The 27076-nt window shown below is 42.4% G+C and overlaps 3 protein-coding genes across 5 annotated transcripts; all 3 read right to left on the bottom strand.

Annotated features, from left to right (window-relative positions):
- Window positions 1-1891: 1891 nt before the first annotated feature.
- On the bottom strand, window positions 1892-7501 carry LOC121608149 (troponin I, fast skeletal muscle-like). Its single transcript, XM_041939314.1, has 6 exons — window positions 7461-7501; window positions 5455-5494; window positions 5214-5342; window positions 5006-5095; window positions 3627-3800; window positions 1892-2081 (listed from the first exon to the last, which is right to left on the bottom strand). Exons 1-6 carry the CDS (start codon window positions 7466-7468, stop codon window positions 2004-2006), a joined length of 519 nt encoding a protein of 172 aa, XP_041795248.1. The 5' UTR covers window positions 7469-7501; the 3' UTR covers window positions 1892-2003.
- A 2995-nt stretch (window positions 7502-10496) lies between these two features.
- Window positions 10497-15174, bottom strand: LOC121608150 (troponin I, fast skeletal muscle-like). Of its 2 annotated transcripts, none has more exons than XM_041939316.1 (9): window positions 14343-15174; window positions 14129-14181; window positions 13211-13484; window positions 12155-12186; window positions 11945-11984; window positions 11634-11762; window positions 11453-11542; window positions 10695-10868; window positions 10497-10605 (listed from the first exon to the last, which is right to left on the bottom strand). In XM_041939316.1, the coding sequence occupies exons 4-9, from the start codon at window positions 12160-12162 to the stop codon at window positions 10528-10530; spliced, it is 519 nt and encodes a 172-aa protein (XP_041795250.1). In that variant the 5' UTR covers window positions 12163-12186; window positions 13211-13484; window positions 14129-14181; window positions 14343-15174; the 3' UTR covers window positions 10497-10527. The 2 variants fall into 2 exon arrangements, with proteins under 2 accessions (XP_041795250.1, XP_041795249.1); XM_041939315.1 differs by having other exon boundaries at window positions 12858-13484.
- Window positions 15175-16136: 962 nt separating this feature from the next.
- Window positions 16137-22207, bottom strand: LOC121608151 (troponin I, fast skeletal muscle-like). 2 transcript variants are annotated; one of them, XM_041939317.1, is made up of 7 exons: window positions 22119-22207; window positions 20675-20707; window positions 20027-20063; window positions 17759-17887; window positions 17371-17460; window positions 16587-16760; window positions 16137-16488 (listed from the first exon to the last, which is right to left on the bottom strand). In XM_041939317.1, exons 2-7 carry the CDS (start codon window positions 20680-20682, stop codon window positions 16411-16413), a joined length of 516 nt encoding a protein of 171 aa, XP_041795251.1. In that variant the 5' UTR covers window positions 20683-20707; window positions 22119-22207; the 3' UTR covers window positions 16137-16410. The 2 variants fall into 2 exon arrangements, with proteins under 2 accessions (XP_041795251.1, XP_041795252.1); XM_041939318.1 differs by lacking the exon at window positions 22119-22207 and adding an exon at window positions 21857-21937.
- Between the last annotated feature and the right edge of the window lie 4869 nt (window positions 22208-27076).

Here is a 27076-nt window from a genome sequence, read left to right on the forward strand (position 1 = left end):
GAAAGCGAGTTCAGCTTGCCGGGCTGGGTCAGAGGTGGACCAACAGACGCCTCTGATCCCTCCTGGATTTGTGGAAACTGTCTGGCTGATATTTGGCTGCACTGAACATCAGTTCTGTCTCTGGTAAAATAAAAGATGCTGCTCTCAGAGAGGCTCAAAGAGGCTGGAAAGCAAAGACAAAATGAAGACGGTTTCTCACCTGTTGAGAGGAGGAAGAAGAAGAGGACAAGACACACTTGGTGGAAGAAAAGGAGACACTGCCAAAGCCACAGACAGTGAAAAATGAAATAGGGTATATATGGTGGGTTGCGATGTCTCAGCAAAATGCCCAGATCCTCTTTATGGAAATGGATCCCGGGCAGACCAATGGGTCGACGAGCTCCTGAAATACACCCGACCCAGCCCCGCTCTGCCAGCCGCCCTCCCTGTGAGACCACGCAGATCCTAAGGCTTCAGGATGCAGATTCACTGTGTGTGTGTGTGTGTGTGTGTGTGTGTGTGTGTGTGTGTGTGAGGGGGGGGGGGGTTGAATATAAAAGACCAAAAACTGGACACACTGAGGGGGTTTGACCTTCAGGGCTCTCTAAACTAAAGACTTAAAGTTCTTAAAAAGCTTTATTATAATCTCTTCTTTCTGATTTTTCCATTAATTATCCCTTAAGCGGATTTAATATTGTTTTTTGAAGCAGTTTCAGCCCAAAGATGTTTTTAAGCACCATCAAATGGAAACATTCGGTCGTCCTGTTCTTGATTTTATACATTTTCTATGTCTGAAAACGTCTAAAGTTCCGTTTCTGAACGAGGGTTTGACACCATTTTGATTCAGCATGTTAACACAGGCTTCCTTTCACCTGTCAATCATTAGAGATACAAAGTCAAATCAACTGCTTTTAAGATAAGAGCAGAAGTCTTCCTCAGTTCATTTTTTGTGAAACAGAGACAAGAAGTTAGAGATCAATCTTGACATGATTGAGTGTTAAATGCAGTTGGAGTCACGGGTTGTTAGCCTAGCTTAGCATAAAGACTGGAAACAAGGGAAAAACAGCTAGCCTGGCTCTGTCCAAAGTTGAACAAATGCACAAACCAATCCTTTGGTTAGAACTATTTTGCTAAAAAATACTTCCAGCTCCTTCTAAAGCTGCTAACACGTCTGTTTGTGGACAGTCGACACAAAGAAAGCACAGCCAGGTGATCAGCAGGTAGATCTCCCACCTGTGGACAGAGGCGGGCTAGCTGTGGCCAGTCTTTATGCTAAGCTAAGCAGACATGAAATTGATATTGATCTATCATCTGACTCTCAAAAAGAAAGCAAAGTGTCGGCGATTCCTTTAAAAGCATCGGAAATATTCAGATTCAGATTCGCTCGTTTTAAGGAAACAAGACTTTTACAGCAGGATTCAAAAGATGGAAAGAGATGAAAGTCGCTTCATAAGATCAAGTTTTCTGCAAATAATATTGATAGATACTGATCAATATCTAATTATGATATTTCCAGGATTAGAAATTACTTAATAATCACAGTGATTTCTGTGTTTGTTCAGTGTTGATCGTTAACACACAGATTTCATTGACTGTTTGATTCAAGTAGCAGACTGAAAGTGTTTCTGCATCACATTTTGAAGCTGATTAAAAGAAGAAGAAGTTCATTTTTTTCTGAAGGCTGTTTTCTGAGTTTTGGGAAATCGTGTGATTTGGGAACAACGATAAGCTGATAAATGTAACAAACAAATTAATCCTTATTTGAAAACATTTATTTCTATTGATTCCATGAAAACCTGTACATTTTGAATGATTTTGACTGCGTACATGATGGCGTTTCTTTGTCTCAGTCTCTTACAGCGTCGACGGTATCACAAAAACTACCAAAAACAACCAAAAAGTGTCTAAACTCTTGTCCCTGTGTGTCCTGCTGGAACACAGAGACACATTCAGTCACTCAGACCTCGGCAGAAACGTCTCCCCGCCATCGTCCCCGCCGTCGTCCTCGCCTCTTCAGGAAAGTTTTAGGACGTCTCGAACATCTTCTTCCTGTCGGCCTTATCCTCAATGTTTTTACGCCAGTCGCCGACCGCCTCTGTCGACTGCAGAGAACAACAACACAAAACTCCTCTGGTCAAACATAATGCACCAACATTTCAGGAAAGTTGAAAGCAGCTCCACCTGCAGCAGCTCCACCTGCAGCAGCTCCGCCTGCAGCAGCTCCACCAAAAAAATGCTGCTCTAACATTGATGCTTCAGTATCAACAATCTAATAATATCACATAGAATCAGAGATCGGGAGACATTTTACTGCACAGACAGTACTTTTACTGCATGAGGCTGATAATACTGCTGTACTTTTACTGCATGAAGCTGACAATTCTGCTGTACTTTCACTGCAGGAAGCTGATAATACTGCTGTACTTTTACTGCAGGAAGTTGATAATACTGCTGTACTTTTACTGCAGGAAGCTGATAATACATCTGTACTTTTACTGCAGGAAGTTGATAATACTGCTGTACTTTTACTGCAGGAAGCTGATAATACTTCTGTACTTTTACTGCAGGAAGTTGATAATACTTCTGTACTTTTACTGCAGGAAGCTGATAATACTGCTGTACTTTTACTGCAGGAAGCTGACAATACTGCTGTACTTTCACTGCATGAAGCTGACAGTACTACTGTACTTTTACTACAGGAAGGTGATAATACTGCTGTACTTTTACTGCATGAAGCTGATAATACTGCTGTCCTTTTACTGCATGAGGCTGATAATACTACTGTACTTTCACAGTATGAAGCTGACAGTACTACTGTACGTTTACTGCATGAAGCTGACAGCACTACTGTACTTTTACTGCAGGAAGCGGATAATACTTCTGTACTTTTACTGCAGGAAGCTGATAATACTGCTGTACTTTTACTGCATGAAGCTGACAATACTGCTGTACTTTCACTGCATGAAGCTGACAGTACTACTGTACTTTTACTACAGGAAGGTGATAATACTGCTGTACTTTTACTGCATGAAGCTGATAATACTGCTGTCGTTTTACTGCATGAGGCTGATAATACTACTGTACTTTCACAGTATGAAGCTGACAGTACTACTGTACGTTTACTGCATGAAGCTGACAGCACTACTGTACTTTTACTGCATGAGGTTGATAATACTACTGTACTTTCACTGCATGAAGCTGATAATACTTCTGTACTTTTACTGCAGGAAGCTGATAATACTGCTGTACTTTTACTGCAGGAAGCTGACAATACTGCTGTACTTTCACTGCATGGAGCTGATAATACTGCTGTACTTTTACTGCATGAAGCTGATAATACTGCTGTACTTTCACTGCATGAAGCTGACAGTTATACTGTACTTTTACTTGAGTAGGACTTTGGGTGCAGACCTTTTTTTGTAATGGAGTTGCAGTTCTTCAGGTTTGTACTTTTACTTCAGTAAATGATCTCAGTTTTTCTTCCACTACTGATTTAAAGTGATAATCTATAAAAAACTGGATGAGGAGAAAACTTGTTTGTAAGAATGAAGATGTAATCTGACCTCGACAGCTAAACGTCACTCTGAGCAGATGTTTCCTGAGGTTGTGTCCAGATGTTGCTGCTGACACAGACATGCTTTCCTCACCTCCTCCTTCACCTCCTTCTTGACCTGCTTCAGGTTGGCTCTCAGGTCCATGGTCACCTTGTGTTTTCCTCCCAGCAGAGCCTGCAGCATGGCGTCAGCGGACATACGCACTTTCTTCAGGGCGGGTTTCTTCACTCCGGCCAGCTCCACCACCTTCAGCTTCAGATCCTCAATCTGGAGGCAGAGAAGCATCACAGCATGTTAGTCCAGACTGTGGAACCGCCTGGACGGAGGTCGGCTCCACGTATGTTATAACTGCAGGAGGTCTTTATCATCAGTCATCAATCACACGGCCTGCAGAACACATATATCATACGATATGATATATGACACACACACACACATATATATACCCATGTATATATATGTCAGATAAAATTAAATAAAGCCTGCAGCTGTCACTTAAAGGCCAATAACTGTCTTGATTTTATCATCTGACTTCCCAGCAGGCCATTTTTATTGCATTCATCACTCATTAAAACAATGGAAGTTAATAGAAACAATTTTTTTTTCTAAATTGTGTAATTGTGTGCACCTGTTGCTTTTTGACCCTTTTTTCAGATTCACAATATTTTTTCAATGGGATTTTCCTGCTGAAGCAATTTATGAATGATGGATTTGTCTTTTAGCCAAGAAAACCAGAGTATTGCAGTTGACACATTTTAAATACATGCATGTCACAACACTGTAATCACATCTTTTTGTCACTGAAACAACATGACAGTATGAAAACTGAAAAGTTGAGACATGTGGGTCAGTTAAGTTTCAGTTTTTATGTGCTGATGTTGGTTGTAAGCTGGATTTAACTACATGTTGTTTGTATGGGAGAGGCTGTCTGAATCCTTCTTGCCACAGCAGACCAATACAGACTAATGATGACAGGACACTCTACAAAACACCCAGTGATACAAAAAAAAAGATATCACAGGTGACAGGTAGAAGAAGACAGGTGTAACACAATCAGAACAGAAATAAAGGTCAGAGTGTGTAATGAGGGGCCCAAACAAACAAATAGACTTAAAAACAAGATCTAGAACTGTTGAAACCCTCCTGAGCTGCATGACACATCCACAGTAACACCTGATTAACAGTGAGACAGGTGAGTCCTCTGTTGGGTGATGTTTGAGACAATTTAACTTATTTGGACACTTATCTGGAATCATGTTGTCGTCTTTGAATGATCATCAATCAATAATCATCAAATTGAGAGTGAGTCACATGATTTTCATTAATTCATTTAATTAATTCCTGATTCGCAAACAGTCCGCTCCTCAAGCATAAAAAGATTTTAGAAAGTTCTTGACGCACAGGTATTTTCGGGCGCTGCCATGTTGGCCGACTCACCTGAGAACATCAGCTCAGGTCATCGAGTCTCTCACCTCTTTGTCGGCCTTCTGCACTTTGGCCTCAGCGTCGTACCTCGCCTCGTCGATCTTGTCGATGGCGGCCTGGAGCTTCTTGCAGATTTCCTGTTGATGCACAAAACAAACAAACCTTTTATCCACACGCTGAACGCGTTTCTTCAGCCGTCAGCGTCCTGCTGTGATTTGACGACAAACAATCGTAAACGCAGCACCGTTAGCTCACCATGAGGGCGGCCTGGTCGCCGTTGAGGTCGGGGGAGGGGCAGTTCTCAGCCATGTAGGCCTCCTTCGCCGCCTCGATCTCCTTCTTCTCCTGCTCGATCCAGTTGGCAGCGATCTGAAGCATCAAACTCTGCAGGGAGGCGAAAAGATGAACACGAACAGTTTAAATGAAAAGGTCAACAATGAAGCTCCACGAACACTAAATACCACGAAGAAGAACTGAATGAAAAGGTCTATCTCACCTTCAGATGATGCCTGCGGCTGGATGTCATCTTCTTTCCCCTGAGAGATCACATTTCATCATTATTATTATTATTATTGATATTATTATTATTATTGATATTATTAATATTTTGTCTGGTTCAATAACTTCTCAAAAATCTGTGAAAAGATGTTCAGACCGACATCACTCTCATGTCTCATGTATGCTACATACGAGGCTACCGCCAGCAGCTCGTTAGCCTAGCTTAGCATAAAGACATCGGGGGACACAGCTAGCCTGGCTCTGTCCAGTGCTAACAGATAGCTACCAGCACCTCAACGATCTAAGTTGTGCATAAAGTGTCAATTAGTGAGCTTTAGAGGTGCTGGTAGGCCTTTGGACACAGCCAGGCTAGCAGTGTCCCCCAGTTTCCAGTCTTTACGCTAAGCTAACCTAACCGGCTGCTGCTGGTAGCTACATGCAGTATTTACTGTACAAACATCAGGGTGGTATTGATCTTCTCATCTAAATCTACACCAGAAATTAAATCAAAAAAAAAAAACATAAAAAAAAAATGAAATTTTCCTGTAAAATAATTAATTAAATAAAGTTTCTGGACACTCATATAGAGAAAAAAAGACTTAACGTCTTTTTGTCACCCATTCGGCCAACTATTTTTCGATGTAAAGAATTCAGGTGGTTAATCTATTATTGTCATTGTTATTATTAGTAGCATTCTTATTATTAGCCCGGGGGCGGGAGGTATAGATCACGTATTAATGTCACATCAAGATGCTTGTTTTTAAATATCAGCGTCCACAGAGAGCACCTGCCTGCCTTAACGTGCTCCTGCTCACACCGAGCAAACACGTACAGCTGTTGTCATCTGAAGCTGCAGGTTGACCTTCAGGCTGAACTGGTGCCTTCACATGTGTTCAGATCAGTTTAGACACATTTCAGTCGCCCAGTCAGTCCACAGCAAAACATCTCCACAGGCAAGAGCCGAACGCTCGGAGGACGAGTCCTCATCAGGCTGATCGGCCGGTCAATGGGGACAGTTTCATAAAATAAAGACTGAATTCCCGTCAGACTCAGCTGTGCTTTGAGATTAATGCTAGCACGCCATGCTAACATGCTATCTGATATTTCCTCTTTACTCTTTTTTATGATGCTTTTATTTTGCTTTCTGAAAAAACGCACTGATTGTTTGTATGATTACATTTTTGGGATATTTCTTAAAGTCAGACATTGAACGCCTCCCAGAGTGTGCAGGACTTCCTCTGATCACAGTGTAACTGGAGGCAGCATTCAGCTAGTCCACATCCAGTCAGTACTGTGAACCAGTCACTGCATATACATTTTATGTGATTTTCTCTACATGCAGCATTCAGTTCAACATATATGACAAATACAGTCAGTCAATTCATTAATAAATGAATAAATTAGTAATGGATGAATCTTTATTTGGGTTTAAATGGAGTTTTTCTACCAACAGCTGCTTATAAACTCAACAGAACAAGCTAAATTTTAATTAAAATCATCGTTTCAGAACTTTTTCTTAATTTTCCAAATAAATAGCATCGAATTTTATTCTTTCTATTGTGGCATGAACAAAGTAATGGATCCATTCCCGTCTACAAGTAAGGAAGTAAGTCTAAAATCAGACTCATTTAATCATTGTCTACTTTTTCCTGTCAGGACAGATTCAGGGTGGCACCAGAACACGTGACATTAATCCCTGTGACGTGATCATCACTTCGCCCTGAACTAAAGACGCCATATTGTGACACACGATCCGGTGTTTAAATCCAAGACTTCTCTGGAGATTATCAGGAATTTACAGACGTGTAAATAAATAAAATGTTTGCTCAAAGGCTAAGCCTGACATGCTGAGTCTGAGTCTCTTAAAACAACCCCAAATCAATAGATTAATTAACTAATTCATTAAACAATTACAAATAGACAGCTAGTACAGCAGCTTTTGTGAGGTTTTGAAATGAAATCCAGTTAATGCAATCAAAGAAGAAGAAGAAGGTGTGTACTCACTCAGACATTTTGGCGGTTTCTGATCTTCACACCCTGTTCAGAGATAGAAAACACTCATCAGTTCAAATGAGCAGACGGGTCACATAAAGATCCCTGAGTGAGGGTCCACAGCTGAGCTGGACAGGTCTCAGTTCCTCCCCGTTATCGATCAGGAACCTTTTGACCCGCAGCAGGAAACACGACACGCTTTACTATCATGGAAAACCGGCTGCCAGCGATCACAAACCAGCTAATTTTGGACGGGCGGGTCAGATGCCGGGGCCCCGGCGCTGAACAGTTGCCCCTCTGAAGACATTCTGACTGGAATTTAACGTCTTACAGCGAGCCAACGATCTGAGCACGAAATGCCAACAGCAGAGAGGCCCAATGTGGCGCTGAGCATGCAGTAAGAGCCGTTAACACCAATTCAACATCCTGCAGGCATGCGGCGCGCCGGCCGACCCCGAGGCGTGTCCAGAAACAGCTTCAGGTCAGAATTTACACAATCACGAACCAAAAGTTTCCTAAAAAAATAGAACTGCAGAAGCTCTGAGTCTTATCATAATCCGATGTCAGTCTGAAGAACGTGCGTTTAAGTCATTAGAGGAACCCCTGCAAACACTTCCTGTCCACATTCAGACAGTTTTACAGTTTTAAATCATCAGCAGGAACATTAACAGTCAATAATCCACCACAGACTTCAAAACCAGGCGGGAAAAACTGTTCACAAACTCTTCGTTGAATCAAACACTGAGTCACAAGAAACAATCCGACAAGAAAACAAGAACTAAACACATTCAGGTCCCAGAGAGTCAGATTAAACAAAGAGCTGCTGCAGCTGCACCCCAAATCACAGACCTGCAAAATAAAGCTCCACCAAACTGTCAAGTCTTAAAATCCAAGCTGGAAAAGTTAATATTTACTTTTTATTGTTTTGAATATTAAACCTCAAACACAATGTGATTTTAACGAAAGTCACGATGAGCTGACTTCCATTCAAAGACGAGCCGGATCACAATATGACAACAAAATGACAAATTAGCTTCAGTTTCACTTCAGGTCCAAACCGAATGTCCAGTGTCCTTCAATACGTCCAATAAACCTCAGCTCCGTCTTTCTGAACACCTGAACGCAGCCTCAGAGGTCAGAGGTCACACCTGCAGCAGCACCTTTAAAAACCACATAAAAACCGCCACTGCAGAACAAAGCGGGGTCGCACCTGTCCACCGGACCTCAGCGAGACGCTCTGTATTGTTTCCTACGAGACGGACGACGTCGAGCCGCAGAGACTCTCACCTACTGACAGTGACGAGGAGGAGGAAGACGAAGAAGCGGGAAGACGCTGCCAAGTCCTAAACAGTAAAGATTAAACAGGGTATATAGGGTGTGAAGAGCTCGCTCAGCAGAAAAGTCAGCCCTCTTTATGGTAGCAGAGCCACTTCAGACCAATGGGCCGGCAGGCTCCAGAAATACCTCCACAAGTCTCCGAGGAACCTCATAAATTTCTGCTGCAGGAAGTCGCCTCCCTGGACTGGAGACTGAAGGGACGCTATCAGGTTCCCCCCGACACAGAGCAGCGAAAGGATGAAGCAATTGTTACACAACAGGCAGGCAGCCGGCCGCGGGCCGACATGATTAATGCTCACAGCTTCGCTTTCCTTTATACCGGCAGCTTAACGGCCGGCGGCGAGGACAGTGTGTGAAGCTGTTCGTCACATTCGCGAGGAGACATTTAGACTAAAGTTCAACTCAAGTTAATGTGAAGCTTCAGCAGCGTGAGGGAGGATAAATCAAGTGATCAGCTCCTGAGTGTGAAACCTCCTCTCTGAGCTGCAAAGACTGGAACCCTGAGAGGAATCGCTTCATGAGTCTGATCCAGGCTGCTGGACGGGTTCCTGAAGAACCAGAAGGAACAGAAGGAACAGGAGCAACAAGCAACGGCTCTTTAAAAGTGCATCCAGACACTTTAATGTGGTTCTAAAACAGACCTGAGAAACACAGAGAAATGTCAGCGTTCAGGACTTTGAGGGATTCGTAGAAAAGCCAATTTAAAGATGTGACTAAGTCAAACATCAGTGTAACAAACGCAGAAATGTTCATTGATCAGCTGCATGGAAACAAACAAAGAAACAAGCAAATAAAGAAAATGTCTTCAGCAATTTGACAAAACGTGCTGCGTTTAGAAAAACAGCTGCGAATACAGAAACAAAGACAGAAACACAGACAGAACAAAAAGCGCTTCCAGTGACGTGATGAACGGCTTGTTGCTGCCACAGTTTGTGACTCATGAAGTCGAGAATCTGCAGGTGGTGTTAAGACCTGTCCCAGTCCTGTGCATCACTTTTCAGAGTCCCCTGGAAACAGTCTGTCTGTGTTTCACTGTGTTTTCTCACTTTGCAGCTGCTTTTCTAAATGCTAAATCTTTTTTTCCTTTTGCATGTGCTTTCTTCAGCTGCAGTGTTTTGAGCTCTCAGGGCCATCGTAAAAAAAAAAAAAGTGTTTAAACCAGCAAGAGTTTAAAAGCTCAAACAAAACTTCATGCAAAGATGAACAGAAACATGAGGAGGAGAATTAAGTTACTCACCAGTGGAAGAGCCTCATGTTGCTGCAGCTTTGTGATGTGATGAAAATATCTGGCAAGAAGCCACAATTCCTGACTGAAACTATGAAGAGATGATGTGCAGGAAGGAAAACCATCCAGCAGAGAGAGGAGGGCGAGAGAGGCTCTCTGCTGACATCTGCTGGTTCACTGTGAGCATAACGCCCGGGCAACAATAACATAATCTGCTATCAGTTTAAGTTGAAGTGACCTCTCAAGCCTGGAAGGAGCTGTTTGCAATAAGACTTTCTGTCTGCAGGTTCAGATCTACACCAGCATCTATCTGGTTTAAGAAAATATAAAGAGAATTTCAGACCTCTCAAATGCAAACATTGATGAAAAAATCCCAACTAAGAGCAACCACTTTACGTCTAAACTTCCAAACATCAGTGTGGAAAAAAGTGCAGTAGGACAGCGTTGCCTTATTCCAAAAAACATTTAATGGCGCGAGTTGAGATGTAACAGTGGAAAAAGAGGAAGTGAAAGTCTTTAGGAAGTCTCGAACATCTTCTTCCTGTCAGCTTTGTCCTCGACGTTCTTACGCCAGTCGCCGACGCCCTCGCTGGCCTGCAGGACAAACAGAGTCCAATCAGTGATGCAGCTCCTGCATCCAGCAGCCACTTCCTGTCTGAAGAGGATTCATAGCGGTGACTCACCTCCTCCTTCACCTCCTTCTTGACCTGCTTCAGGTTGGCTCTCAGGTCCATGGTCACCTTGTGCTTTCCTCCCAGCAGAGCCTGCAGCATGGTGTCAGCGGACATACGCACTTTCTTCAGGGCGGGTTTCTTCACTCCGGCCAGCTCCACCACCTTCAGCTTCAGCTCGGCGATCTGAAAGCACAGAGGCGGAGGCTCAAAGGTGGAGCACAGCTGACAGATGGAGTCACACAGAGAGACTGGGGCGTCTTCAACTACAACTCTTCATCCCTCATCTCGCTCAGTTTCCAAAAACAGCAGCATCAAATGTTTAAAACGACTCGTTCACACCAAGACGCCATTCTTAACCTCGGAAACAACAAAGTCTCCCTCTGCGTTGTTTCCAGGGTGAAGAATCAGTTCTCAGGAAACACGTCCTGCAGAGGAAGCAGGTGTGATAGAATCTGAAGTTCTGGATCAAGTCGGACTGGACCTCGTGATGAATTTGTGAATAATGACCTTCGTCTCTCAGCTTCCTGTTGATGTTTTTGTGCTGCCACAAACCCACTTTAGTTCATTAAATCTGGACAAATAAATCCAGTTTTAGTCTTATATTGTGAATATTGAATAATTTTCTGTTGCTTTAAATTAGTCGTTTGGAGAGTGCACAACCAACATCAAACTATGGTGAAAAATTATGTTTGACACAGATCTGAGTTCAGTTCACGTGTTCAGAACGTGAACTGCTCAAAGCACCAGTATCCAAGCAGCGTCTCTACCTCTTTGTCCGTCTTCTCCACTTTGGCCTCGGAGTCGTATCTGTCCTCGTCGATCTTGTCGATGGCCTGATGCAGCTTTTTGCAGATTTCCTGTTGAGAGAAAAGAGAAACTGAGCCTCTGTTGCTTCTCTGTTTTGGGACTGCGAGTGAAGTTTTATGTGTGTTTTTTTTTTTTTTTTACCATCAGAGCCGCCTGGTCTCCGCTCAGGTCGGGGGCGGGACATTTCTCCGCCATGTAAGCTTCTTTGGCGGCTGCGATCTCAGCGGCCTCCTGCTCCAGCCAGCTGACGGCGATCTGCAGAATCACGCTCTGCAGGACAAGACAGACACCATGAAGTTATCATGATCATAATGCTGGACTCAACCAGCCGACAGACACACAGCAGACCTCTTTTCACAGTATAAAGCTAACAGGTTAGCACATGATCACCATGGCAACGCTACCCCCATTAAATTACCCCATTAAAGTCACGACATTCTGTTGGTTGCTACCTTGAGATGATGCCTACGGCTCGATGTCATCTTCTTTCCCCTTTAATGAAAAGGTGATGTTAACAACGACGTCCACACAGAAACTCTCCAAAAGACGTTAAATTAAAATGATTTTAGCTCAACTTTCTAACTGTGAAACAGCTTCTTCTCTTTTTTGTTCAGTCTTTGAGACAGAAATAAAGATTCGTGAGGAGAACAGAATGAACTTACTCAGACATCTTGGCTTCTTTTTAGTTGAGACTCTGTTAATAATCAGAAAAATCAAGAAGACAATTAGGACAAAATAGGTTTTTATGATAAATGCTATGTTATAATATAATAGACTAAACCACCTCAAATATAAATCCTTCAGTTACTGTTAGTATTTGTCAAACCCTGGTCTGAGGGCCTCTGGGGGTCCGTCTGCAGGGTCCAGGGAACTCGTGTATTTGGTGATTTCCCTGTTCTATGAATAGAAACTTTGACTGGGGACCTGAACCTGTCAGGTCAGTGCTAATCCTGGCTCAGGGTCAAAGGTCAATGATGACATTTATGGGGACATGGGAAGTACATTCACTCATCTGACAGGAGAGGTTTCATTCACTCATGTAACATCCACATCAAAAATAAAACGCTAAAACCAAACTCCATTAACAGTTTCACTCATTTCATCTCGCCTCATTCCTGTAACTCAAACAGCTTCAGATTTTACTCACCAAACGTTCAATGAACCAGATTTTAAAAAGCTTTTCAGGCGTTACATTTTGGATGTTTTTATTGTTATTTGTCTTTATAACTGTTGTCTTGCCAGCACTCGAACTCCCTCATTAAATCAGTAAATGCAGAATGAGACCATTTCAGTTTCCAGGATGCTGCTGGTGTTTGCAGCATCAGTAGTTAGTGGTGTAATCAGCTGTCAGCAGTAATCTGATACCTGGGCTATTTTCACTCGAAGGTAACTGGACACACCTGCAGTCAAACAAATCCAGGCTTCAGTGTCTGATGGAAGGATTAGAGAGCGACTGCTTTACAAAGGCAGGAGATAATCCAAAACGTGGAAAACAGAAGGTTCTGCACACTGAGCTCCTCAGCGACACAAGAACATCACTGATGTTCATTACGTTAATCACGTATAAGTGTTCAAAATCCTGTTTTTCACTGTCGCTTAAATCCTACAACAGTCACATCATCAAATCTGTAAACTTCAAAATAAACAGGAAATATAATTAAGACTGAAACATTCACATCGAGAAGTATTGTTTAAGTTTAAGTAGAAGAGTTTCTCACCTACAAAGTGACGATGAGGAGGGCGGCAGAGACTGACGGAGGGACGGTGAGGGAGTCACAGACTAAAAAGTGAAATCGGCGGTGGTATATATGGGCTTGGACGGGGGTTCGGAGGTTCCTCTGTATGGTCATGAGGAACTCTGAGACCAACCAGGCCAATGAGCTCCTGAAATACCTTCATCCTTTGACTGCTCACCTCGTAAATCCTTCATTACTGATGTCCTGTCTGTCCGTGGTGGTCAGCAGTCCTCTGTGGGACAGGACATGAGCAGATCTGGAAAAGAAGAACAGGCTTCAGCTCATAAGAATCCTGGATAATAAACCTGAGAGCTCCCGTCACTGTCAAATCCTCACTGGATGCACAATCAATTATAGTAATAAATGTCACAATGGCCTTTAAAACGTGGTTTGTTTTACGTCTCCGCTGGTTTTGTCTTCTGTAAAGAAATGTGAGAAGATGTTGACAAGTTTTAACTGCTTGCACTGATCGTCTGCTTCACATGTTTTGGGTCGTTTATGCTCTACTTTGAGCTTTTTATCCTGTTCAGCTGCTTCACGTTTCGCTGACTTTCCTCTGATTTTACATGTTTGTCTCGTTGTTGCTTAAATAGTTAATCCAACATCCTGCTGAGGGACAACAGATGAAAATTAGCCTTTAGGCTAACACTGGCAAGTTCACAGGGAGGTGGATTCATGTGTCCTAGCTGGCTGACAAGTGGCAACCATGTTTTTTTGTTGTTTCAGGCACTTTCAAGCTAAATAATCGCAGGACTCTAATTGTGGTGCTGTTGATATGAATGTGACAGTCTGAATCTAAAGTTCTGAACTGTATTTAACCACAAGAACCAAAATGCATTTCACCACTCTAAACAATAAACAAACACAAACAGACACAAATAAAGAGCTTTAAGGACGCACCAGATTTGTGGGTGTTTCGCTGCTGCAGCTCTGACTGGATTCAGACACAAAGACTGAAAGCAGGGACAAAAATAAAGAGACAACATTAAACAGTTCAAGCCTCAGACTGTAAGTCCTGTTCTGACTCTGTGTGTCTGACTGAAGGAAACAGCACTGAGGAAATCTGCACACAATAACTTCAGTACAGCTCTGAAATCAAACTGATGTCACTCACCTTCTGTTCCACTGAACAGTTTCCATCTCCGATCAATACGGCTGATCAGGAGACGTCCATGTTTTTATCAATGGAGGCACAGACGCCTGCGAGTAAACGTGACGTCATCCGTCCTGCTCAGCCATTCATCGTCAGACATTAGAAATAAACTATAACCAGGAATTACAATCAAATGCAAAAGGAAACATTTCTAATTAAACTAATTAAGTGTTTTTTAAAAAGTGCTACATTTAAAAGCAACATTAATTAAACACAGAAAAACAATTTTAAAATGTTTTAAAAAGGCTTCTCCTACAACACAAAGCTGCTGTAAAATCTTTTTTGTCCAAACGTGTTGTGATTTAAAGAACATCTGTCCTCTGCTGTCCAACACAAACACACTGTGGTGGAGACGCGCGCAGAGGACAGACAGTAAGAGGACAGCAGGTGCTGGACAGGAAGTCCTCTGCTGGCCCCTGGTGGTCGCTGCAGGCAGCAACACTTTACATCTCTCACCAGCAAATACAAGCAGCATGCGAACATGTAATAGTGCTTTATAGCGCACTATAATGCAGCTTGTAGGCAGACGGAAGTGTTTTTAATGTATTTACAAGCCTCCACCTCCACCTGCAGCCTCCACCTCTATAAGCGGAGGCTGCTGTATAAACATTTAGGTAATGACAACATAGTAAAACACAGTTGTCTTTAAAGTTAAGACATTTATAAAAACTCTAAATGTCTTTAATCTGCTTTACTGTGCAAACACATCACAGTGTGATATGAAGCATTCATTAAATGTGTCCTAAAGTCTGTGTGCAGGTCTGAAGTCATGATTCTGACCCCAGAAAGGTTGGTTTCAGAAAGGGTGAAACCTTTAAAAAAAAAAATACAGAAAAAGTAGAAAGTTATAAAAATAAATAAACCCCTTAACACTGTTTTAGGGCACAAATTAAAATGTAAAAAAAGAAAAAAAGAAAAATGAGAAGATTTACATTGTAATTCTATAAATGTGTAATAAAAATATATTTAATGTTTAAAAACCTTATATATATATATATATACATATATATATAATAGATGCATTGATTTGGCTCATGCTGACCTTTTAGAGCATCTTTTAAGCTCAGAGTTCACTTTTTTGCTTTTCCCAGAGCTTTCTAACAGTCGTCCATGGCTCTCTTCAGCAGAACAGAACTCGCTCAGGTGTGAGAAACATGGAGGGGCTCTGAAGAAGGTGGTCAGACGGGGTAGAAAGCTCCGGGAAAGCTAGTGAGTGAACTTAATTTTGTTTCTGAAACTGTTTGGCCTTTCAACCTTCACTTTTCACAGCTCCCTGGACGCCGCAGTACAGAAACACTGAAACATGGATATCGTGTCTCGTCCCTCACTGACATGCACAGCACTACGAAGAGCACAACACGACCTCGTTAAAGCTTGAAACCACCTTCAAACAGAACTCGCTGCAAAGTTCAGTGACATTCGTCTCAAATCTGCTGCTGCAACTCAATGAGTTTCCTTTTGGATCCGAATTGTTCGGACTTTAATTAAATGTCTTAATTTCATTTTACAAACATCATTTTGTTCCAGCACATGTGAACTTTCAGTCACTGAGCTCACTCTGAGGAACGAACGGTTCTGTTTCAGGGCAGGTTTTTCTTTAACGTCGGACAAGAACAAGCAGAAAAACAAGCTAAACGCTGATCTGGTGGACTTTTGTCTGGTGGGATCGTTTGGTTCGATCAGGGCGTGTCAGGGCTTCCTCTGCAGTGTTGTGCATCACTGAGTCAAAGACAGAATACCTCATGACAGCAGACGTAGGAAACAAAACACGTTTATTACAAAAACACTAAGAGCAGGAAGTTGTCAAAAGTGAACATCAGCACAGAAGGAAACAGGAAGTCACTCTACAGAATAAAAGTCTGATATTAGATAAAACCTTGAAATAAAGGGGTCATCTCTAAGCTAAGTACAATAACAGGCGAAGCTGAAACTGCCGGATTTAATGAAACAAAAGGGATTTCAATTCAATGAAAAATTCCATAAAAAGTGCTAACGGCCCAGAGCAGCTACAGCGGCGGAGCTACATCCTTTAGGCAGCCTCGAACATCTTCTTCCTGTCAGCTTTGTCCTCAATGTTCTTACGCCAGTCGCCGACCGCCTCCGCAGGCTGCAAGACACAAACAATCCACAGTGAGCGAGTGTCCGCAGCGTGCTGACCCTCACCTGCGCTCCTCACCTGTCCGACCGCCTCCTGGATGGACTCACCTCCTCCTTCACCTCCTTCTTCACCTGCTTCAGGCCAGCCCTCAGGTCCATGTTGACCGTGTGCTTGGAGCCCAGCAGAGCTTTCAGCATGGCGTCGGCGGACATACGCACTTTCTTCAGAGCAGGTTTCTTCACGCCGGCCAGGTCGACCACTTTGATCTTCAGGTCATCGATCTGACGGTGAAGCAGCAGGTTTGTGCAAAGGTTAAATCTGATGAAATAATTCTTATTCTCATCAAACCTCATGAAAAGACTGAAACAGCTACTGAGTGAGAGTCACAGCCTGATGGAGCTGAGCCACAGAGACCCATTAAAAACACATGAAAGAGCCTCACTGCTGTGCCTTCATCACCGTGAACACACACTCTGTTTATTCTGACTTACACACTACAGCAGCAAATGTGGATTCATCCGCCGCTTAAAATAGTCCCCATCAAACAGACTATTTCCTCCGGCTTGTTTGAGCCTTTTTAAAAACGAAACTGTCAATCTGTGAGGTGTTTTTAAAAGTTTTCGCCATAGCAACCAATGGGCTTGCAGCTGAGAGCCACAGACGGGGTAGAGGAGCCACAGAACTGCACTTTGCGGAGTTTGGTCTCTAGGTTAGATTTGTTGACCATGAGGAACGCATAAAATAATCCTCATCTCCTCTTTTAAAGAAGCTACATGATGCATTTGAGGTTGGAGCAGAGTGTGAGACTGAAGGATGAGCTGAAATGGAGATTCAGTGTGATTGTCAGGAACATGGAATACCCTCGCCGGTCTTTTGACCTTTGAACTGTACCTCTTTATCAGCCTTTCCCACTTTGGCCTCCATGTCGTACCTCTCTTCATCCACTTTGTCGATGAGGGCGTGCAGCTTCTTGCAGGTTTCCTGAAGACACAGACGAACGTGATGTTTACTTATTGATCACAACCTCTCACTGATGGATATTACACTTAAATAATATCCCTGACAACAGGCTGCTAATAACATGTGCTCTTCATTTTAGTCATTTTTAGAGAAGCAGGACTCCAGACTGAAATATCTCTCAGCTATTGGTTGGATTGACATAAATTGTGTGCAGACCTTCATGGTTCCCAGAGGATGAATCCCTCTCACTTCAACAATCCCCCGGTTTCAGAAGCAAAGAAAACCCTCAAAGTCCATTGAAAGTTGTAGAGTCTCTCACCATGAGGGCGGCCTGGTCTCCGCTGAGGTTCGGTGCCGGACAGTGCTCAGCCATGTAGGCCTGCTTGGCGGCTGCGATGTCCTTCGTCTCCTGCTGAATCCAGTTCGCCGCGATCTGCAGCATCAAACTCTGCAGGACAGATCGAGTCGACGGTCAAGACGAGACGAGAACAACCAGTCAGAGCTCACCAGGTTTCAGGTCGGATGAGATCAGTTCAAGGCAAAAACTAACAAGTTTTTCTCTGCGTCCACAAAACTCCAAAAAACATGGCTGAATTTCCAGATGTGACTATTTTTGAGACTTTTTGACTTTACTTAAGTTAGAAACAAACAGAAAAATAACAATATAAAAACTAAAATAACATTGTGTTATTTTTTAGCATCTCTTTAGTAAAATCACTGTTTGAGCGACATAGGTCGACCTATTGTGAGGTCCGGCTTCACCTCCCCCCTGCCGGCTGCTTTCAGGTTGATGAAACAGAAATCAAAGAATATTCGTCTCAACTTGGAACTAAACAGCATCACAAGAAACTTTAACATGACCCTGAGCCAGCACAAGCTGAAACACTGACTCACTGACATATGAGGAAAACAATGCAGTCATCAGCACACGTATCATCTGGAAAATCACAGTTCAAGTTTCTAGTTTGTCTTTGAAACCAGTTTAAAGTCACCTGCTGGCCACTTCAACATACTCATCACACACCTTCATCACTTCAGTCTGGACTGACTTTATTGTTATTATTATTATTATTATTATTATTATTATTATTATTATGTGTGTAGGACTTCTGATTTTCCCATTAAAGCACCTTATTTACACAGATTTATTAGACTTTCCTGCTTCTGGAAAGAATCACGGAGCAGCTGAGACTCTTATTGAAATAAAGAAAAGAAAGCAATGACTTTTTCCAGATATTAATGTTTTACTGACAGCTGTGTCAGTGAGAAATGACCACTGAAACTTATTCAACACATGAAACTTTCAATCAGAAGCTTATTTTCTGTATCAGCTGCTTCCTGTCTGCTTTCTGAATGATAACATCTTTCAACACTATGAAGCTCTTTCTGTGTTTGACAGTTTCCACCAGCAGGTGGCGCCTCAGAGCTTTAAAATGTCCCAGCTGTGTGTGAGTCTGTGTGATGAAGACTAAAAGAGACTTTACAGGATTCATCAGGGAAACAACTGCGAGCAACATGTCGGCTCAGTCTGAGGTCAAATAAACCGTTAAAAGATCCAAACAGGAGCCCAAACACAAACAGACGACAACCACAATGACAATGACAACAACAACAACCACCACAACGACGACAACAACAACAACAACAACAACCACGACAACGACAACGACAACCACGACAACGCCGATTACAACAACAACAACGATTACAACAACAACAACAACAACAACAACCACAACGACAACGACGACAACAACAACAACAACAACAACGATGACAACAACAACAACAACAACAACAACAACCACAGTACGCTGCACTGCAGAGGCTTTTCAATAACTGCAGCACTGCCACAGATCATCAATAATCGCAACTGTGGGGATATTCAATTAGAAAAAATACCTACACTGCAGTAATATTGTAATAAACTGCAGTAATACTATAATAAACAACAGTAATACTGTTTTAAACTGCAGTGATACTATAATAAACTGCAGTGATACTGTTTTAAACTGCAGTAATACTGTAATGAACTGCAGTGATACTGTTTTAAACTGCAGTAATACTATAATAAACTGCAGTGATACTGTTTTAAACTGCAGTAATACTTCTTTAAACTGCAGTAATACTGTAATGAACTGCAGTGATACTGTTTTAAACTGCAGTAATACTTCTTTAAACTGCAGTAATACTGTAATGAACTGCAGTGATACTGCTTTAAACTGCAGTAATACTATAATAAACTGCAGTGACACTGTTTTAAACTGCAGTACCACTGTTTTAAACTGCAGTGATACAGTTTTAAACTGCAGTAATACTATAATAAACTGCAGTGACACTGTTTTAAACTGGAGTAATGCTACAATAAACTGCAGTGATACAGTTTTAAACTGCAGTAATCCTATAATAAACAGCAGTAATCCTGTTTTAAACTGCAGTAATACTGTAATGAACTGCAGTGATACTGTTTTAAACTGCAGTAATCCTGTTTTAAACTGCAGTAATACTGTAATGAACTGCAATGATACTGTTTAAAACTGCAGTAACACTGTTTTAAACTGCAGTAGGCAAACACACGCCGTCGTACCTTTAGATGATGCCTGCGGCTTGAAGTCATCTTCTTTCTGTGAGGATCACAAACGACATCGTCAGTCGATTCCAGTTAAACAGATCTTTGATCTCCTGATCAGTTAGTTAATAAAAGTCAACGATCAATAACGTTCAGTAAAAAGTTGTTTGTCTGTCAGCTGAAGTTTGATGTCTTTGATAAAAGTTTCATTATGTTTGTGGTTTGTTTATTTCAGGTGAGATGGATCTCCTCATGTAACAATGATTCACATATTAGATCTTCCTTCATTCCTTCCTTCCTTTCTCTTGTCTCACTCTTCCCACCCTTTTTCTTCCTTCTTTTATGTCATTCTGTACTTCCTTCCTTCCTCCTCTTGCTCTCCTCTTAAATTCTCAGTTCTTTCTTTCTTTCTATCTATCTTTCTTTCTTCTTTTCACCCATCGTTCCTTCCATCCTTCTCTTCTTTCTGTCTGTCTTTCCTCCCCTCCTTTCTTTCCCTCTTACCCTTCTCTTCTTTCTTCTTGTCATTTTTTGACTGAAAAGAAAAACTGTCTTCTTCCAATCAAACATTTTAGGATAATTCACAGAATATTTTTATTGCTGTAAAGGATTTGAACTCTTTTCCCACCAAAGATCAATAATCAATAATGGAGAGGCAGCACTTACTCAGACATGTTGGCGGTTTGTTTTCTTCACGACCTGTTTGACAGAAGAGAAGAAGAAGCCATTGAACATTGATGTTGTCATCTGCTCGGTGCTCGATGTGAACATCAGAGACCGTCCTCTGTATGAAATGTGATCTGTGAAAACAGTTGATGAGCAGCTGAATGGAGACTGAGCTAAGTTTGGAGTTTGGGTCGAGTGTCTCCTCTGACGCCCGCGATAAGCTCCTTTACAGGTGTTCAAGCTGAATATCCTCTGGGGGTTAATACTTCAATTCCTTTCGCGGAGAAGAAACCCTGCAGCAGAATGTGCTGCGGCAGCGCGGCGGCCGCCAGCAGCCGGCTGTCAATGGACAGACCTTCACATGCTGCAAACAAACCCCTCAGAGCCAGAATCACATGCCAAGACTTATTTTTACTACAAATAATTCAAGCTGTTAGTTTCCATCTCACTAAGTCAGAAACCAGCTGAAAAGATCTCCCCACACAGACAGATTTTAAGACTGAATCAAAGACTTTAATGATGTTTATCTGCAGGTTCGAGCTCTGAAAACAATCAAATCTTTTTCATTTTCTTCTCAGGTCAAAAAAAAAAATCCATCAATTTTCAAGACCAAAGCTCCAAAATGTTCAAGTGCAGGGATCAAACTACAGGGATCCAAAATCAGCTTTCCTCATCTTTAAAATGACAAATGCACTGTAATAAAAAATCTGTCATAAGAAGAAATGTTCTGGTTAATGTTTCTTTACATGCAGAAACATCCGGACCCGGAGCAGAGATCACATTTCTAAACTTTCAAACCAGCCAAAATCTAACAGAGAGAGGCTGTGTCTACTGTTTCATCTTCACCATTCTGTTAAATCCATCGCCTCCCATCTCTGATTTTAAAGCACCGAATTTGAATTTCAAGCAAATTCCTAAAGCAAGAACAGAAACTGACCCGAAATCAGGTAGAACTCTCTCAATGTGCAGGCAGATTTTCTTCTTGTTTGCCAATTTGACACATTTTCATCAATATTTTGCAGCACATCCAAAAGACCTCGAACAACCAAAGACCAGAGCTGAAAAGCCTGATTTCTAAATTTTACAAATGATTCCAAAAGTCGACAGTCTTGCAGTCAAAAAGCTTTAGTTTAAAGGAATCAGTCAAAACTTTACAGTCAAATGCTTCAAAATGAGACTTACAGCAAAAGCAAAGCAAAGAAATCAGCATCGCACATCTTCAGCTCATTGAGTCTCTGCAGCGCTGTTTAATCATCCTGCAGGATCCAGCCTTCTCCTGCAGCCTGGATCACATTTCCCTTCACTTATTAACAAACCCCGGAGGTCAGGACATCTACCACCTTAGCACTTCACCAACAGGTCTCCACTCAGCTGCTTCGTATCCATTCACCAGCTCTGTTCAGACATGCAGAGAGGAGGAGGAAGAAAGGGAAGCGAGTCTCACCTATGACGAGACAGGGAGTCGAGGAGGAGGACAGCAGCGGCCAGTGGGCAGAAAACATCTCGGGGTGTATATATACGAGGGCTCAGATATGGATATGGAGCTCCTGTTTATGGAAATGCAGGATCCTCAGACCAATCGGCCAGCAAGCTCCTGAAATATCATCATCCCCTGCCAACTTCACCCTGTAAATCAGGCATCGCTGAGGAGGAGCCTGATGTCATTTTAGGACTCTGCTCGGTGCCACCGGGATGCTATAAAAGGAGGAAAAGGACTATAAAACTATCAGAGTCCAAACGATTAACCAGATGAAGAATGGAGGGATGAAAGCAGTGGGTCAGCAGAGCCACTTCTGTGCTTTGGGGGATGCTTTTGGTTCGTGATCATCTGTCAGAAACACCTGAAGGTGCTGAAAATCTGAGACTAAGTGATGATTATTGGATAAATACACAGGGGAAACTTAAGGGAAAATCTGTCCATTTCCTTTTGTTACACCACTTTAAATGATATCAGGAATCATGCGCGGAGCCTTAAGGATCTAGACTCAAGATCTGGATCAGATCTGCTTTGGTTAAATGTGTCAAATTTGGACTAGATTGATGGACAAAGCCCATTCTTGACAAGGTCTCATCAAAAGCCAAAAATCGGATGCCAGCCTCAGCTTCGCACTCCTGCCAGTCACATTTCATGATCTGTGAGCTTGGCAACAACTCAGATCCCAGCCTCCACCTCCACAGATCAGCTCAGAGGGTTTCCCGGAGGTAATAACCAGCAGAGCCTCCTCCACAGCCGCCTGACGTCTCTGAACACGGGACGTGGCTAAAGGCTGGCTGTCAGGCTAACGAGGAGCCAAGATTTAAATGCTGATGAGCCAAACAGGGTTCAAATTATTCGACATATGCATGAAACGAAGGGAAACAAACTCGTAAAGCCCCATTAAAGCATCTCTTATCAGGTTTTAATGTGCATGGAATAAGTAACTCTTAAAACAACAAAATCTGATCTTCAGTAGACTGAAATAAAATCCTCAATGTTGCCGATGTCAACTTTTACCGTTTATTTGTACGTATATATCAAAGCAGCCTGGATAGATTAAAAGATGATTAAGGTGTTTTTAAAGATTTTTAAGGGACGTCTGGCCCTGAAAGAACAGGAAGAAAACAACAACAAGCAACACAGACATGTTGAGGCAATCATGAGAGCCAAACCTCATACATGAAACACTAAAGTTTAATTTTAGCAAGAACTACCTGAATTTGGAAGACAAGATCCACAAGAACTGAAGTTCTGCGATCATCTGAAGAAAAAGCAAAGTTCCAGAAGTCACCAGCTGACGATCCAAACCTCTGATCCACAACGGTTTCTAAACTGTACTAAAAGCTCCTAACTGATGGTTTATCGCAGCAGCATATTCCTGAATATGGAAATCAAAGGTGATGAACCTGCGATGTCCAGAAACAAGTTCAAAAGAGGGAAGCCACCAGTGAACCTTTGATATCACTTTTAAATATTGCTGCAAATAAAGTGCTTAGCAAGCTCACATTTCTGCCGTCTATAAATATCACGTAATCACCGGCTGGCCTGGTTAGCGTTTCATCTTGGATTGCAGATCCGAGCCGTGGATCTGTCCTCAGAAAGGCTTCCAGACCTTTCTCTGGTCGCAGAAAGCCCTCTCATATTAACACTTGCGGTATAAAAATATGTGGGCTGGATGTCAGGTAGGCAGGAAGGCAGATTTTCCATCTGGATAACGTTACACCGTGACGCGCTCATAAAAACATTCTTACTTGCTTCAACATTCAGCTGCTTTAGGTTCCTCTCAGGGGAATTTACCTGAACAAGAACGCCTCCTTCAAAAGTTAAAGTGCTTATAGAGCAAAGTTAGGTGGTTAGACACAACATCTTAGGATTCAGTCTGTTTGCAGATGGACCTTTTTTCTTCTTATTCTTTTTTTAAATATTGTTTCGTTCATCTTTTTGTCAGATTTTTCAAAAAGTCCTCAAATTAGTGTCTTCCAAAAGATAAGATAATATAAGATAAGATAAGATAAGACAAGATAGACTTCATTAATCCTCAGCCAGTCAGAAATTGGAGAAAAACGAACCATAAAGGAATCATTGCATAGTTTTACTTGGCAAATGGAAAACTACTATTTGTAGCCATGCTAGCAGCGTAGCTCCATGGATGCTAACAGCGGTTGGTCCGTCGGACCTCCACTTTCCTCCACACTGAAGTATGTCCACAGTTAGCCTCAGGATGGCTTTGGTGATCCTCTGACTTTTCATTTCATCTTAATTGGTCCAATACTCTCATAAAAAATAGTTCCACCTTCACCAGCTGCAACATTAAAGTGACGCTGACATTAATCTATCAGTGATTATTATCCAATAACATAAAATAGTTTATTCTGAAATAGACCGTTTTGCATGATGAGTACGTTTACTATCTTTGAATGTTGATACTTTTGTCCTTTTTGATTTGTAGTGCAGGACTTTTACTTGTAACAGAGTATTTCTACCCTGTGGTATCATTACTATAATTTGAGTAGATTATTTCAGTGACACTTTGATGAACCTATATTTTACTTGATCAGACAGACAAGTGTTATCACTGAATGAGGTCTGATTGGATTCTTGTTTACTATCACAGGTGTATCATGTTGACCAATCACACCTGCACGTGGCCTGATGTCCAACGATTAGCACACTGAGGAGGGGCTCGGCCAAACCGTCCATGGATTAAATACTATTTTCTGCATAAATCATGGTGTAAAGACTTTTTAGTTGTCTTAGGCGCTGAGTAATAAGTAAGTGCGATTCATAATTACCCTGTCCATTAACAAAAAAAATGAAAAGCTGTTTTCATGGAACACTGTCAATCTTTTAGTGAATGAATCAATGACATCAAAATGTTGGAATAAAAACTTTGTTGCAGAGATCCAGATGAAAAAGAAATAAACAAGTCGAATCAATCAGAAGCTAAAACCTGTGAACATTCACTGAAGGACTGGAGTAATTGATATCCTTCGTGGTCTTCACCAGTGATCAGCCTGCACTCACAGACCAGGGTGGGTGCTATCAGAGATAAAAGCATTTAGCAGGTCTGACTATAGAAGTGAAGCCTGGGGGGGGGGGCGGTGACAGGTCTGAGTGAAGCGCAGACAGCGGAGATGATGGAGTCACGCTGGGAATGTGGCAGTGGAGGGTGATGCTGGGGGTCAGGTTCATGGTTCTGACAGAGAGAGGGGCAGGTGTTTTCTACCAAAATGTCCGGCCTACAACTCGAGCCTCAGGAATGCTCTGAGCAACAGGTCTGGGTTTGGAAATGCGAGAGAAGCGTGTGGCCTTTCCTCACTATGTGAAAGCATTAATAACCATACGGTTTGTGTATGTTTACATGGAGTTTGATTCATACTCCTGAAGTAGAAGTTGTAGTAGTAGTAGTAGTACTTGGTTTAGATCCATCCACCATCTGGTTATGTTTGTAGATCGGTCAAATGTTGCCACTGTGCAGGGATGGTTTGATTGGGTTCACTGCTTATCACTCAGGTTCTTCGAGTATGAACATGTATATTACAAAATGGACATGAATCAAAACAAGCTTCAATAACTCGTTTTTTGGTTTCTTACAGGGAATCAGAGGGTCGCCTCTATGCAACTGCAGGTTGCTGAGAGGAGGAACTCCCACCTCCAGGCAAATTCTCGTGTATCCCAGCGGAGGTTGGGGACATGAAATCTGAGTGGGCCATGTTCAAGGCCTCCATTGTGGTAGCAGCTGCTAGCCGTTGTGGTCAGAAGGCCGTTGGTGCCTGTCGTGGCAGCGAGCTAGGAATCTGTTGGTGGATCCCAGCAGGGACAGAGACTGGTAAGATGAAGAAGGAGGTCTTTGGGGCTTAGATGGTTCAGGAATCTCCCATGACACAAGACAAGTACCAGGACGCCAGAAGGCCTGCTGCCTGTTGTCAAAGCAAAAACCTGGGTGTGGGAGGAGTTCGGGGAGGCTATGATGAAGGACATTTCAGTTGCCCTCGTGGAAGTTCTAGCAAACAAAAGCAGGACTCAGCTCAGGCTGTGTTCAGTGAGAGAGAACTGCTGACCTAGACTGGAGATACTGTTGAGAGGTGGACAGAGCACTTTGAGGAACTCCTGTACCCGACCAAACCGTCCTCTGTGGAGGAGGCAGATTTTGAAGACTCATATCACTGGCAGACGTCTGTTAGGTAGTCAAAATGCTATCGGGTGTATGAGATGCTGAAGGCTCTGGACATTGTCGGGCCGTCTTGGCTGACTCGCCTCTTGGTTCCCATTTTAAAAAGTGGGACCAAAGGGTGCGATCCAGTCATCGCTGTACCACTCTCCTCAGCCTCAGAGTTTCTGGTTTGGGGACCTGATGTGGTTCTGCTGGCTCAATCAGACCATGACCTCCAGCGCTCACTGTGGAGGTTTGCAGTTGGGATGAGAATCAGCACCTTGAAATTTGAGGCCATGGTGGACTGCTCCTTTACTGCACTTTGAACAGCAGCTCACACTTGCTTCACTTTACCTTGTAAATTCTAACACGGCAGGATTTATCAAGCAAGTCATGTTGTTTCAGCACACATTTGCTGAAAATACTTGGATACGACGTGCTGATTCAGACCTGTGCAAGAATCTCTTCATTATTGAAATTCTGGTATTCTATAAGCAAAAATGCATTTTAAAATATCCACCATGACACATTAGAGGAGAGAGTCAACTGTGTTGTGGAAAAAAATGTCTTAACTGTGTTTTTCTAAAAGGTGAAGTCAAAGTTTGGAGCAGCATCTAGTGGCCATTTGAGGAACTGCAGCTGAAGACAAACACTTGTACTCTGCCGCTGCTTGGTGCACACTTCTGTTTGTTGGCTGATCCACAAATGTAATCATTTAAAGTACAATTTGCAAATTTTACAAATCAAACTGGGAGAAAGTGATGGACAGACG

The sequence above is a fragment of the Chelmon rostratus genome, chromosome 6 (assembly GCF_017976325.1).
Source record: "Chelmon rostratus isolate fCheRos1 chromosome 6, fCheRos1.pri, whole genome shotgun sequence".
NCBI classification, from domain to species: domain Eukaryota; kingdom Metazoa; phylum Chordata; class Actinopteri; order Chaetodontiformes; family Chaetodontidae; genus Chelmon; species Chelmon rostratus.